At 41.8% G+C, this 15198-nt stretch overlaps 1 protein-coding gene across 20 annotated transcripts in view; it reads left to right on the top strand.

Annotated features, from left to right (window-relative positions):
- Positions 1-15198, top strand: part of MACF1 (microtubule actin crosslinking factor 1) — a 333277-nt gene that overhangs the window by 302124 nt on the left and 15955 nt on the right. For all 20 annotated transcript variants that reach the window (XM_084873244.1, XM_084873261.1, XM_084873250.1 and 17 more), the window contains 16 exons: positions 721-849; positions 1509-1682; positions 3305-3460; positions 3547-3753; positions 3887-4006; positions 4411-4580; positions 5501-5660; positions 6631-6825; positions 7186-7314; positions 8703-8846; positions 9305-9493; positions 10587-10707; positions 11180-11343; positions 12597-12759; positions 14121-14275; positions 15069-15143. In XM_084873244.1, the coding sequence (XP_084729370.1) occupies positions 721-849; positions 1509-1682; positions 3305-3460; positions 3547-3753; positions 3887-4006; positions 4411-4580; positions 5501-5660; positions 6631-6825; positions 7186-7314; positions 8703-8846; positions 9305-9493; positions 10587-10707; positions 11180-11343; positions 12597-12759; positions 14121-14275; positions 15069-15143 (2451 nt within the window). The remainder of the gene's footprint in view (positions 1-720; positions 850-1508; positions 1683-3304; positions 3461-3546; positions 3754-3886; positions 4007-4410; positions 4581-5500; positions 5661-6630; positions 6826-7185; positions 7315-8702; positions 8847-9304; positions 9494-10586; positions 10708-11179; positions 11344-12596; positions 12760-14120; positions 14276-15068; positions 15144-15198) is intronic.

Genomic DNA, 15198 nt, shown 5'->3' with positions numbered 1-15198 from the left:
CTTAATGGGGTTTTTTGGATTAGTTTGTAGCTAATCTCTTTATTTACAATTCAAAGTTAGCAGATTTTGCTATAACAGACCTGTTCACGGATTTAGTTATGTCTTAGATCAAGTCAGGACCCTTCATATTCATACTCAGCAGTACCTTAGTCCAGAGATCGCCAACTTTTTGGAACTCACAGACCAACCAATGGTCTGAGGACTACCAGATGGCGACCATTGCCTTAATCAATTCATTGGTTATATCAAACATTTATAATATCAGGGTTGGGCAAAAGTAGTTTTGTAGTTCAAATAGAAATAGAATAATTTATTAAGTAATAATACAATAATAAACTTTTGTATGCTCACAACCGTAAACCAACTTTTGCCTACAAGGAGATCTGGGGAATTCTGCTAGATTGTGAATAAATAAATATATTGGCCCCATACCAATCCAGTAGCAGAACAGCCTGAGAACAGCCCAATATTCCTCCCTCAAAATAGATTCCTCATGCCCTGGCCCGGTAGCTCAGTTGGTTAGAGTGTCCTCCCAATACCCCAAAGTTTCATGGTCGGGGCACATACAAAAATCAACCTATGAGTACATGAATGGACGGATCTTCCTTTCTCTAAGATCAATAAATAAAGTAAAAAATAGATTCCTCATATCATTATTTAGAATGTTTACTTTTGAAGCTAGGATTGACTACTGACCTTCCTAATGTCTTTTCACAAAAGGCCCAGGGTTTCCACAGTGAAATTGAAGATTTCCTTTTGGAACTGACCAGAATGGAGACCCAGCTTTCTGCATCCAAACCCACAGGTGGACTTCCTGAAACTGCTAGAGAACAGCTTGACACACACATGGTAATAGAGATTTCCTGAAATTGAGCATAGTAGCCCATAGTCAGTAGCTCCTGATATGTATCTGGGAATCTACAAAGAAATGCCTTTTTACTGACATTATAATACAACCTTGAGGACTCCTGCCTAAATAGGGGCTTTTAATACCCTACCACATGCAGCAGTGGTGATGGGAGAAATTGGCTGGACTGGTCAGCTAGTTAATTCTAAAAGAGTCAATTTGGTGGGCACAAGAATATTGACTTGAAGGTGAAAGCATCAAGAAGACAGATAGATACATAGCACAAATGTGGTTGTATTTAAGAAAAACACTACTTCAGTGGGATTTAGGGAAACCCAACAGATACTAACAGTTTTTCAAGAAAGTAGCTGAGAACAAAAGGCATAATGTTTAGGCATATTATTCAGAAAAAGGAAGTTAATGATTGGGGTTTATATTTAAGGATCTCTGATCTTTAAAATAATTCCACTTATTTGGTGACAATTATTTTAATACTAAGCAAGAATGGTGGATTTCATTCTCTAGTTGTTCAACAGTTTAAATCCAAAAGAAAGGGTTTTAATCAAGGTGAGACCTTCCTGGACCTTTCCAAACTGTGTGTGTGTGTGTGTATCTTCCAGAAAATTGACATTATTGATATCTTTCCTGCCTTTTCTTGTAGGAACTCTATTCCCAGCTCAAAGCCAAGGAAGAGACGTATAATCAACTGCTTGACAAGGGCAGGCTCATGCTTCTAAGCCGTGATGACTCTGGATCTGGCTCAAAGACAGAACAGAGCGTAGCTCTCCTGGAACAGAAGTGGCATGTGGTCAGCAATAAGATGGAAGAAAGAAAGGTATTACCACAAAGAGACTGTGTGAATATGGTATTTGAGTAGTGTGTGTGTGGTGATGGCATGTAATTACCATTTTGTTTTTGTGAAGACTTTTTAAAGACCAGTATATTGAGCCAGAATTTGTAGAACTGATGTCCTCAGAATTGCCATCATGCTAATCATCCCTCTTTTCTGTCATTAGATTTCTATTTTCCATCCGTGTCAAGTTGCATTGATGGTTCTAGTTTCTGCCAATATTTGATTCTTTTTCTGCATCTACCAGTAAAGACATTACTGCCTGTTAGTGCTCAATGTTGGACCTTATAGCCATTGTTAATCAGATTTGTTGTGTTCCAACTTAAAAACAAAGTTATGTAGGAGTCAGTGACTTGGGATTGGGAGGGTGGGAGCAGAGTATGCAGGGAGTATGACAAATAATGGCACACAAGGAATTTGGATGCTAATGTTAAGTACGGCATGCAGAGAATTGTACTAAAAAATCAAGAGAGAAGTAAATTATATGGCCCCTTCCCACTCTTCCCCCCAAAACCAAATTCTCTTCAAAAGAAAGGTGATTAAGGACCAAAGCCCCCAAACACTGGTTTTTATGAGTACAGAGTCTCAGAGCATCTCTGCAGAGTATTTCTGTGCTGGACAGATCAAATAAAATATGTGTGCCAATCTCTTGGCCACATCCATTTAACAAATAGTTATTAGGCATGTATGTGCCAGGTTCGATTCTGGTCAAGGGCACATGCCTAGGTTGTGGGTTCGATCCCCAGTGAGGGCCATGCGGGAGGCAGTCAATAGATGATTCTCTCTCATCATTGATGTTTCTCTCTCTCCCTCTCCATTCCTCTCTGAAATAAATAAAATATATATATTTTTAAAAACAACTGGAAGATTTCCTGCCATCTAGAAACTTGGTACCGTATTAAATTCTAAGCATTTCTGTAATAGATATGAATTTGCTTTATTTAGAATAGGCCTATATGTTTTTGTAGCATTCATTACAGTGGTTTTTTTAGGTTATAAAAGTAACCTGAAAACACAAAGAAGAGGCAGCTGGTCAATGTTTCTCTCTCATCGATGTTTCTAGCTCTCTCTCTCTCTCCCCTCCTCTCTATAAAAAATCAATAAAATATATTAAATAAAATTAAAAAAAAGAATTAAGTTTCAGACTCAGGCATTTTTAGGTGCCATATTTCCTAAAAACATTTGAACAGGCACTGTGGTGAGTTATTTACTATAGTAAAGTGCTTCTCATTGGTTGTTTTCATGCCACAAAAAGTACATGCAAGGAAAAGGAGATTCTGGCCAAAGCGGATTGCAGACCTGCAGCTGTCACCACGGAGCTGTTCGCTTGCATTGTGACTGGTTTTACACCTGTTCCTTCATGCCCCTGGAAGCGGGGAATGGCAGAGGAGGGCTCAGCTGCAAACTGTGTCCTTTCTCATAAGCAGTTGTTTCAGACACTAACATGAGAATGTCCCCTTCTTTGCAAGCAAGGCATGTTTGGAAGTTGGTTAAATGAGGCTTCCTTTTTAGAGATCATTTCATCTGGTGTACAATTCACGCCTTTGTCCTTGAAGCTATAATTCCTGAATTTGGCACTTTTTGTGTGTGTTTTCATTGAAATTCAGTCAAAGCTGGAAGAGGCCCTCAACCTGGCAACAGAATTCCAGAATTCCCTGCAAGAATTTATCAACTGGCTCACACTAGCAGAGCAGAATTTAAACATCGCCTCTCCTCCCAGCCTGATTCTAAACACAGTCCTTTCCCAGATAGAGGAGCATAAGGTAATGATGACACTAGAATGTTGCCTTCCTTTGAGAGGACTGGTTGTCTGATCTTCCGTTTAAACACAGCAATGTTTTCCCACCAGGTTTTTGCTAATGAAGTAAATGCTCATCGAGACCAGATCATTGAACTAGATCAAACCGGAAATCAGTTAAAGTTCCTTAGCCAAAAGCAGGACGTTGTTCTGATCAAGAATTTGTTGGTTAGCGTCCAGTCTCGGTGGGAGAAGATTGTCCAGCGATCTATTGAAAGAGGGCGATCACTAGATGATGCCAGGAAGCGGGCAAAACAAGTAAGTTACAAAAGGAAGGTTCTGATTACTGAACCACCTCTAACTGCAAGTCTTGAGTCTCTGGATGAATTCACATAAAAGTGTCATATAGTTAGTTCTTTACTGTTATAACTTATTTCTTATAAAATTGTAGTTCCATGAAGCTTGGAAAAAACTCATTGACTGGCTGGAAGATGCAGAGAGTCACCTGGACTCGGAACTGGAGATATCCAATGACCCAGACAAAATTAAACTGCAGCTCTCTAAGCATAAGGTAAAGCAGTTAGGGCCTGAGCTCGGTATTTACTAGAAATTTTATCTGGGTGAAAACGTCAAGATGATGAAGCCTGCGTTCCATTTCAAGTCTAGACAGCGTCTAACTGTGGCAATTGCTCATTTAAGTAACAGTTCAAACAAAGTGATTGTGGGGGTAAACTTTAAAATTAAAACTCTAGGCTTCTAGAAATTCTAGGCTTTTAGAAATATGCGCTGCTTTGACATAGTAAGCAAAGATTTATAAATTCTTAAGGGTAAGCTTTTATTAGTTCAAAAAGTAGTCAGAATCAAATTGTATCTAATCACCAACCTGGAAATGCTCAAAAAATTTTTCTTTGTTCCAAATCAAGATAATATCTCACACCATGTTTTTTCTTTTTCTTCTTTTCATTTTGAAAACAGGAGTTTCAGAAAACTCTTGGTGGCAAGCAGCCTGTGTATGACACCACAATTAGAACTGGCAGAGCCCTGAAAGAAAAGACTTTGCTTTCTGATGATACTCAGAAACTTGACAACTTACTGGGAGAAGTCAGAGACAAATGGGATACTGTGTGTGGCAAATCTGTAGAGAGGTGAGCATGAGTGTCCCAAAACTACCTGAGAGACAGTTACTGGACTCCATAAAGTGATAATAAAGCATGTGCATCAGTAACAGGTTTTATAACATCTCAGTATCTCCAGTTCAGTGAGGTATGAAAAACTTGAATAAAATGTATTGAAATTCTTTCATTTTACACTTGAACATTATTGTATTAGAAAGAGAAGCTCACAGTAATAGGTCAGTAACTCAGTATTTGTAAGTCACTAACTTGTAATACCACTAGCTGTCTCACTGTGCCCTGGACACCGTGCAGAACCTCTGTGTGTGTGTTACCTCACTTAGCCAGCATGACATCTTATCTGTACTGAGCAACTTCTCCTTAACTCCCCCAAAGTCACTCAGCTACTAAGCTGGGATTTGATACTATTTGGTTTGATTCTAAAAGTTGTACTTTATCCATTTGTACTCTCTATGCCATATTCAGTATTACTATATTGCTATCTAATTTATACTCGCAAATTTTTGGTGAGGCGACTAAGGTTCAGAGAGGTGAAGAGACAGGCCAGGGACTCAAAACTGGTATAGAGCTAGGGGTTGAACCCTGACTCCAGGCCATTACCAAAACCATCATCCTGTACTGGAGTGGTAAAGTAATGAACACCAGCAGACCTTGGTCAGTAGGGTGTGTCCGTGTGTATAACTGCTGGACTAAGATGCCAGAAGGGCATCTGTGCCTGTCTCCTACCTACACTGTGATTAATTCATTCTAGAGAGCGGTTTGATTTAAAATGTCTAGACATCTCTCTCAGTCACTTTTTACTGTGTTTCTAACCATTTCAACTTGGAGGTCCCATTATGTAAAGGTCAAGCAGTATTTCCTTTCAGCAGTCAGAATTGTGGGCCATTCATCAATAATACCTAAAAACAGCAAGGTCTATATGCTTTTCTCAGGCAGCACAAGTTGGAGGAGGCCCTGCTGTTTTCAGGCCAGTTCATGGATGCTTTGCAGGCCTTGGTCGACTGGCTGTACAAGGTGGAGCCACAGCTCGCCGAGGACCAGCCCGTGCACGGGGACCTCGACCTCGTCATGAACCTCATGGATGCCCATAAGGTGAGGGCTGAGACCTGGGCTGCATGGAGGGCAGAGCCTCTGGGGCCTCCACCTCTGTGCCTTCTCGCGCTAAGGGAGAAAGGAAGTCTGAAAGAGCTGGATCTCTCTTCTGAGGGAGGCGGCTCCTTGCTCTGCGAGTTTAAACAAACTGCTGCTGAGGTTCCACATCAGTCACAAAGAATTTACCAAAATTGCCGAAGCCGGTTTGGCTCAGTGGATAGAGCGTCGGCCTGCAGACTGAAAGGTCCTGGGTTCGATTCCGGTCAAGGGCATGTACCTTGGTTGCAGGCATATCCCCGGTAGGAGGTGTGCAAGAGGCAGCTGATCGATGATTCTCTCTCATCGATGTTTCTAACTCTCTGTCCCTCTCTCTTCCTCTCTGTAAAAAATCAATAAAATATATTAAAAAAAAAAAAAAGAATTTACTAAAATTGGTTAGATTTAGATTTAGCAATGTGTGAACTTCCCCACCCCCTTCCTATTTGCATCTCTCAGATGACTCAAAATAAATTTAAAGTCAGGAGCCCCTCAAGACAAATATTACACTGAGAGCTAAAATGAAACTGCTTTTTTACTACTTCTGAACCTTTCAGGCCCAGCACCGTGGGCAGCAATATTTAGGATGACCTACACTTGCCATGTTGAGCATTTAATTTACCCTGAATATGTCATACTCATGACATATGTGTTCTTGTTTGACTCCTACAGTTCTGGAAATGCTTTAACGTTATTCCCATTTTATGGATTAGGATCTGAGACTCCAGCTAAGCAACTTATCCAAAGTCACACTGCTCGTATTTTATTTTAGAGCCTCCTTTTCTGATTAATCTTTCTTATGCCTCATCCTGCCTCCCTCTGTGCATAAAAGACACATGACTGCAACTTACCAAGGAAATTGAACTAAATTATAACTTCCTGTATGGTTTTGCTTCTTGGATTAAAAATATTTCTCATACTAATTCTCCTAAAGGTTTTCCAGAAGGAACTGGGAAAGCGAACGGGAACTGTTCAGGTACTGAAGCGGTCCGGCCGAGAGCTGATTGAAAATAGTCGCGATGACACCACATGGGTAAAAGGGCAGCTCCAGGAACTGAGCACTCGCTGGGACACTGTGTGTAAGCTCTCCGTCTCCAAGCAAAGTCGACTTGAGCAGGCCTTAAAACAGGTCAGAGACGTTTGTTGGGAAAACCCCAGGGGTTTCTGTTTGAACAGATTTATTCTAGTTTCTTTATCAGAACTGGTTCCAGCCCATCTCAAAATGAACACAACCTCAAACATTGGTATTCTGAATGTTCTATAAGACTTCAGTATTGATTTGTATTAGAGAAATAATGAATTCAGTTAGTTTTCAAAGATCTACGAATGAAAGATAACCTTTGTGGGACTTTAATTGGGCCATCAAATTCCAGTGCTGCACTGAGGAGTTTAGTCTTAGACCCTTTCCTTGGCATACCCCAATGGTCAGGACCTTGGCATACCCCAAAGGTCAGGACCTTATTTCATCTTTTGTGCATGGTTATTTCAGGCGGAGGAGTTTCGGGACACAGTCCACATGCTGTTGGAGTGGCTTTCTGAAGCAGAGCAGACACTTCGCTTTCGGGGAGCACTTCCTGATGACACAGAGGCCCTGCAGTCTCTCATTGACACCCATAAGGTAATCAGCCACAGGGCACAGTGACCTGTGCCACCCACCACGGTGAGGACTGCCCCACCGCCAAAGGAAGGCAGCTTTTGCTTGTAAACTGCAGACCTCTTGTGCAAAGGAACAGCCAGAGTGAGGCCAGCTTGCTGTTTGGCAGGAATGACAGGGAAATGACTGGCAATTTTTGTGACACTTTAAAGATTGTTCATTCATTTATGGCATTATATAAAGAAAAAACTGTGGACTGTTCCACCTCTGTACTCCTTATCCTCACACAATTTTGTTTCACTTTCCTCATTGTTGCTAGCTGCAGGCCCTGTCCGCTCCCACAGAGCCTCTTCCCTGAGCTGCAGGACATGCAGCTGGTGGGCCCGCAGTGTGACTGCCCTAATGAGGGGGGATGTTCGCTATTTTAATTTTTAGTTAAACTGCCCACTGACCGGGAGATTCGAATCTTGGTTTTGTCGTTACATTCTGTTTTAGTCATGTTTTATTGCTGTTATTTGTCCAAGACAATACTTGTTGCACACATTGAAATCGGTAAAAACAGGGTTTATTTGAAATGAGATAATTTAGAATAGGAAAATAGGCATTTCCAGTTTGGGGAAAAGGGACATACCTCTGTGTCCCTAGTCCTTGCCATCAGCATCTTTTGGTACTGGAAAGAAAATGCCAGCGATACCTAACAGAGGCATTTAGAGGTCTGTGTCAGTGAACACTGGAGGGGGAAAATACACTGAATTTTTTAGTTTTTTCCCCATTATAGTGTAAACAGTGCTATCAGAGTAGGTTTTGTGTGTGTATGTGTTTTTAATGATGATGTCTTATTTATTGATTTGTTGAATTTTTACTTTTATTTTATTTATTTTCTTTTTAGAGAGAGAGGAAGGGAGAGAAGCATCAGTTTGTTCCACTTATTCATTCATTGGTTGATTCTTTTTAATGTGTTTGGTGCGTGTCATGCGTCCTACATGGCACTAATTCTTTATGTTTATTCTCTTTAATTCTTCAACAACTTCACAAAGCAGGTATTATTATTATTATTATTTTTAAATATATTTTTTATTGATTTTTTTACATAGAGGAAGGGAGAGAGATAGTTAGAAACATCGATGAGAGGGAATCATCGATCAGCTGCCTCCTGTAACCCCCACTGGGGATGTGCCCACAACCAAGGTATGTACCCTTGACGGGAATCGAACCTGGGACCTTCAGATGCTCTATCAACTGAGCCAAACCAGTTTCGGTATTGGTTGATTCTTGTATGTGCCCTGACCAAGGATTGAACCCACAACCTTGGTGTATCGGGTTGATTCTCTAATCAGCTGAGCTATCTGGCCAGGGCTAGAGTAGATTAGTTAGTGAGTTGGTTGGTTTTTGTTTTCTTTTGTTTTGTGTAGGAATTCATGAAGAAAGTGGAAGAAAAGCGAGTGGATGTGAACACAGCGGTGGCGATGGGAGAAGCCATCCTGGCTGTCTGCCATCCTGATTGCATCACTACCATCAAACACTGGATCACCATCATCCGGGCTCGCTTTGAGGAGGTGGGTCCCTGGCTTTGGAGGAAGAGAACACCTGATAAACGGGTTTACAGCAACAAAATACAACAGAGCTCCCTCCATAAGAAATTTTTCACTCACTGGGGGAAATCTCAATAAGATTTAGTTAGTGTTTTAGTAATGAATGCTTTCTTGGTACTGTGCTGAAATCTGGAAGACTAGTGTTGGTGTAGTGATTGGTTAGCTGGTTGCTTCCTCTGGACATGTGCCTATTCCTCCTCCATCCTCAGAAGTCCTATGTTTAATAGGATGTACTAGGTTTGTTTTTAGAAGAACTGATTCTCATTCTAGTTAACGTGGCTCTGTCACCAAAGTAAGAGCTAAGTCTCTTAACTGCTTGGGTGGTCTTTGCCGTAGATAGTCATTGTTAGGATCAGATGAAAAAGGACTTTTAAAAGAAAGGGATTTGCTTGACTAAAGGAGGCAATGATTTCTCTCCCCAGGTCCTGACGTGGGCTAAGCAGCACCAGCAGCGTCTTGAAGCGGCCCTATCAGAACTGGTAGCTAATGCTGAGCTCTTGGAAGAACTTCTGGTGTGGATCCAGTGGGCTGAGACCACCCTCATTCAGCGGGACCAGGAGCCAATCCCTCAGAACATTGACCGAGTTAAAGCCCTTATCGCTGAGCATCAGGTATCTTAATCGCATCCTGTGGCCACTGGTATTTCCTTTGCCCGATGTGTGTCCTAGTTAAACTGCTGCTTAACATATTCCTAGAGACTTGGCGTAAAGCATCACACACTTACCTCACAGTGTCTGTGGGACAGGAGTTGGCATGAATTTGCTGGATCCTCTTCTTAGGGTCTTATTGGGCGGAAATTAAGGTGTCAGCCAGGGCAGCAGTTCTCATTCAGGTTCATTCAAGTTGTTGGCAGAATTAATTTCCTATGGTGGTAGGACTGAGGTCTCCATTTTCTTTCTTTAAATTTTTATTGAATTTACTAGAGGCATGAATTTGTGTACTGGTAGGATCCCTAGCAGCTGCTGGCCGGCCAGGGCCTCCCTCCCTTCCCCCAGCTGCCCCATCCTCTGGAAGAACTTCCGATGGAGGGGACAGTTTGCATACTACACTTTTATTATATAGGATTGGGGACTGGTTAATAAAATTATATAGGTTTTAAGTATACAATTCTATTATGTATCATCTGGATATTGTATTGTGTGTTCACTACCCAACATCAAGTTTTCCATCACCATGTACCCCCCGTACCCTCTTTTACTCCACCCACTTCCCTTTCTTCTGGTAATCATCATACTGTTGTCTGTGTCTATAAGTTTTGTTGTTGTTGCTGTTGTTGAATCCCTTCACCTATCTCACCCAGTCCCCTTTCCGTTTCTTACTGACTGTCAGCCGGAAGTTGCTGTCAGCTCCTAGAGGCTATCCTCAGGTCTCACCCGTACGTGTAACAAAGCAGAAAGAATCCATCCGCTGCCAGGTGCCCGCCCTGGTCTTCTTTGGCACCCTGAGTGGCACTCATTGCTCTGACTTCTTGGTCTTCCTCACTCACCTGTGAGCTCCTGGAAGTAAGAAGCTGTGTTTCATTTTTTCAGGCCTTCAGCACCTGAAGTGCCTGCTCAATTGTGTTTCTTGGAATGAGTGAGATAGGGTACAAGGCATCTATCAATACATCTGTCATGGGCTTTGCCTTTGTTAGTAAGAAGTTGCCTCGTGCCATCTTAGTCCACGAAAACTCTCAACTTTTTTTCTGTTGTTTGTATTTCACAGACATTTATGGAAGAGATGACTCGCAAACAGCCTGACATGGACCGGGTCACCAAGACATACAAAAGGAAAAACGTGGAGCCCGCGCACGGGCCTTTCATGGAGAAGACCCGCAGTGGCAGCAGTATGTCCCCGAAACTCAAATTTCTTAACACTGACAAGCAGTAACTCTACTACATTTTCTTGGCTTGTTATGAAATTTCTAAATAAGTCAAGCAAATTATTTTGCAGTAATTTTTCCATTGTTTTAGTTATCAGTGCTAGCTGTTTATATTTGGTTCACATTGACTTAATCATAAACTAAATGAGCTTCGCTGGCACCATTGCAGTTTTAGTTGATTTGACATTTCCTCAATTCACTAAGGGAGGACAGAATTGATTGAAAATATGAGACAAGACCTATTGGCTTGGAGGAGAATCAGTAGTTTTGAAATTAATATGTTTCTATATCTAAATATTGCCAGGTGCCATGTTTCTTTTCTGCTAGTGATTGGATGTCATTATGAAGGTCTCCTAAGTCCTTACATGTGATAGTGTGTCTCTTCCTGAACCGACAAATTCAGCTTTTCTAATCTTGTGGTTGTTTCTCCTTTTAGGGAAGTCCTTGAGTCAGCCAGCACCTCCTCCCATGCCGATTTTTTCACAATCCGAAGCAAAAAACCCACGGATCAACCAGCTCTCTGCCCGCTGGCAGCAGGTGTGGCTGTTAGCGCTGGAGCGTCAGCGGAAGCTAAATGATGCCTTGGACAGACTGGAGGAGGTAAGCCCTGCAGGCAGCATCCTTGGAGGGAAGTGACACTCCTTCTGAGGCCTCTAAACTTTCCGGCAGCAGAAACAGGCCTCTGTGAGTCTCCCAGAAGAAAAGGCACATGTATGAGGAAGCCACTCACAACAGAGTAGGCCAGAAAGCAAGCAGCCAGCCAGGCTGAGGGTCTGTGATCTGACCCTCCTCGGCAGCTGGCTGTGATAAAGAAGCAGGAGTATAACTTTGCAAAATTACCTCCAGGTATGTAGCTTACCACAAAAGTTATTATTGAGCCCTTTAAGTGAAGATAAAAGCTGCACAACTATGAAATAAGAGTATTTTTGTGATCTTGCTATTCTATTAGTCTTCACTAGATTATGAAAAGCAAATGTATTCTGAAGTACCAACACCAGCTAAAAAATATAATGCCACACTGTCTAGTTCCTAAAACAAACCTCTGGTATCTTCTACATTTTTTTATTTGTGCCCATCAAAGCAGCCATGCCCAGGCGTGAGTATTCTGTGTTTTTTGTTTTTTGTTTTTTTGTAGTAGGTCAGCTGAGCTTTAAGCATATTTGATTTTTGGCTTTTTCTTTTTTCCCTCATTCCTCCCAACTTTGGAGTTTGAGAGACTAGGGTTGGGAAAACTGCTGTACTGTTCAAAGTCATCCTACATCAGAATCACTAGCATAGTCCAAGCAACTAAACATCGCCTTGCCCACTTCACGGCCTGCTGCTGTCCGTCAGAGCCAGATGTTTAGCATGGAAGTCAGGCAGGCAGTTAGCCCCCGCTGATGCCATTCCACAGAAACATGGTTGCCTGCAGGGGTGGATTCTTAATGCTTCAGCCAGAATCAGATGATCTCATCTCAGAAAATGGTGGGCAATGGGAGACTGCTGAGGTGCACCTCTTGGTCATGGTTTCTTCAGAGTCACATGAGGAGTGCTAATAAGCACTTCACCTGATGGCTAAGGTGATCCTTTGAAAAGGGGGCCAAGGGAAAGCAAGGCTGGCTCCACCCTTCTGCATTCTCGTGGTGGTGTTCGGTCACTTTCCCCTGCTGCTCCATTACACCACAGCCTGTGGCAATTGTGGTTCTCCCTGAAGGGGCCAGATGGTGCCTCTGCAGAAGAGGCAGCACCGGTACCATTGTTGGTGCCCTACAGAAGGCCTGCACGTCTTGACTTTGTGTCTCAAAGCTTTGATGTGCTCTGGGCAGGTGTGAATGCCAAAATGTGGGTTTTGTTAACACTCCTCACTTGTCTAGTTGAAGGAATTTGCCAATTTTGACTTTGACGTCTGGAGGAAAAAGTATATGCGTTGGATGAATCACAAAAAGTCACGGGTGATGGATTTCTTCCGGCGAATTGACAAGGACCAGGATGGGAAGATAACCCGACAGGAGTTTATCGATGGCATTCTAGCATCGAGTGAGTCCAATCGTAAATCCAAGCATGGTCACCCCTGGATTTCCCAGTTTGTGGTGGCGATAATCTGGCTGAACTTAAGGAAGTTAAAGGAAGAACTATAATTGCTTCCTAAGATTGGTCTGTCGATTTCATGGCGAGAATAGCCTCATTTTGCTGGGAATAAGAAATGGCAGGTCTTGTTTGATGTATAGATAAGGAGTTAAGTTTTGTGAGTAATGTGGTTCTAAGCAAAATGTCTGAAAAAATACATTTTCATTACATCAGTTTCTGATACATAACAGCTTACAAAATGTATAGTCTCATTTATTTTTAGCAAAATAAGTGAGGCATAAGTAGTTAAGTGATTTTCCAGGGTCACAAAGCACATTCTACAGCTGTACTGTACATGGGTAGCCAGGGAGGGCCTGCCGGGAGGTAATATTTGAGCTGAGACTTAGATGATAAGAAGGCTTCAGCCAACTCAAGGTTTGCGGGAAGAGAGAGGCAGAGGAAGCAGCAGGTACAAAGTGCTGAGGTGGGAATGAACTTGGCACGTTCTAGGCATGAAAAGATTAGCACAGCTGGAGTGTAGGAGGTAAAGCTAGAAGGCAGGCAGCAGCTAGTTAACTAATTCAGGGTCTTGCAGGTCCTGGCGAAGTGGTCAGACTTCATTCTAGAAACAGTGATACAGTGGTCAGCCACCAGAGATTTTTGGCTGAGTGACAATATAGTCTGATTTACGTTTTAATAAATTAACTCTGCTACTGAAAGCATTCACCTCCTTTGGAAAGCAATTTGTAGTCTAAGGCCGTGGTTGGCAAACTGTGGCTGGCAAGCCACATGCGGCTCTTTGGCCCCTTGAGTATGGCTCTTCTGCAAAGTACCATGGTCTGGGCAAGTATATTTTGAAGAAGTGGCGTTAGAAGAAGTTTAAGTTCTCAAATTTCAATCGTTGTACTGTGGTATTTGGCTTTGTTGACTAATGAGTTTGCTGACCACTGGTCTAAGGCAATTATCTAAACAGAAGAAACTTCATCCTGCTAATTTCAAGTTATAACTCTTCTGAGATAAATTTAAATAATAATAGTGGAGTGGATAAATAAATTCTTAAGTTGGGTGGTAGATCCTTGGGTTGTTATAATATTCTGTTTATACCTTTCAGAATATCTGAAATTGCACTTTTTTTTTAATGCTTGGTGGAGCAGGGTAGTCTATAAGCAAAAACTTAATAGTCTATTTTTTAGGTTTCTAAAGTTGAGTGTGAATTGCTTTGTAGGAAAAAAATCAAGACATAAATGTTTTTTCTTTCACATAGTATTTATTTACCTTCCAACCAGCCATGTAAGCCTCTTATTGTTCCAAATGTGATTAATTTTCTCCAGAGTTCCCCACTACCAAGTTGGAGATGACAGCTGTTGCTGACATTTTTGACCGAGATGGGGATGGCTACATTGATTATTATGAATTCGTGGCTGCTCTCCATCCCAATAAGGATGCTTATCGACCAACAACCGATGCAGATAAAATTGAAGATGAGGTATGGGAAATAACTGTATCTTAAGTACATTTTTGACTATAGCTTTCTACTGTCCTGAGGTGGGTTGGATAAGGTTGCCACATCAGCCCTGGGGCTCGTCTGTTGAAAGGTGACTGCTGGGAGTTGTTTAGGGATCCACTTGTGAGTGGATCTAGCTTAGACTAGAAGGCTTCTCACTCAAGTGGGTCACATTTGCGTGGTGCTCTAAAGGTGACAGAAAACCTTACCTGGTTCACAGATACTGTGTTGCTTGGTCCTAGACTCCTAGTCCTAAGTATCCGGCCTCAGCATCCAGGGGAATGGTCTTCAAACGCAGCACTTAAGGGGTGACATGCAAAGTGATGTTTAAGATGGCGTGGACACTAAGCAGTCTGCCTCATTAAGAATTGTGTCACATTGAAAATTCAAGAGCAAATTAGTAGTCCATAGACATCCTAGGATTTGTTGGTCTTGGGAGTGGCTTGGAACTCCCCTCTCCCCAGGCCCGACTTCTGGCTTGCTAGGTTGGAATTCAGATCAGTTCATAATTTGCTTTATTATTTTATTTTGATGATAGCATATTAGCCCATTTCTTTCTTGCTGTCTCAAGTATCCCAAGTTCTAAGAACAATGTGTTTTAATTTGGAGAAGATAAATGTTTGTATCAAAAACCTGAAATACCTTAAAAATACATATTGAATAGCTTCTCAGTTTAAATGTAAAAAAAAAAAATGTGTGTTTTTTTTCTGTTTTTTGTGTGTTTTTTAAGAGGGAGTCTTCACATTTTTCTTTTTTTGTTGTTCACAACCAATAGGTCACAAGACAAGTGGCTCAGTGCAAATGTGCTAAAAGGTTTCAGGTGGAGCAGATTGGAGAGAATAAATACCGGGTAAGGATGAAAGAGCAGTTCTGGGTGTGGTGGTTTCTCCTGTGTGACCCTGTCA

The sequence above is a fragment of the Pipistrellus hanaki genome (assembly GCF_964339955.1).
Source record: "Pipistrellus hanaki genome assembly, chromosome: 2".
Taxonomy (NCBI): domain Eukaryota; kingdom Metazoa; phylum Chordata; class Mammalia; order Chiroptera; family Vespertilionidae; genus Pipistrellus; species Pipistrellus hanaki.
The sequence above is the reverse complement of the archived record's forward strand: the minus strand, read 5'-3'. Positions and strand labels throughout refer to the sequence as shown.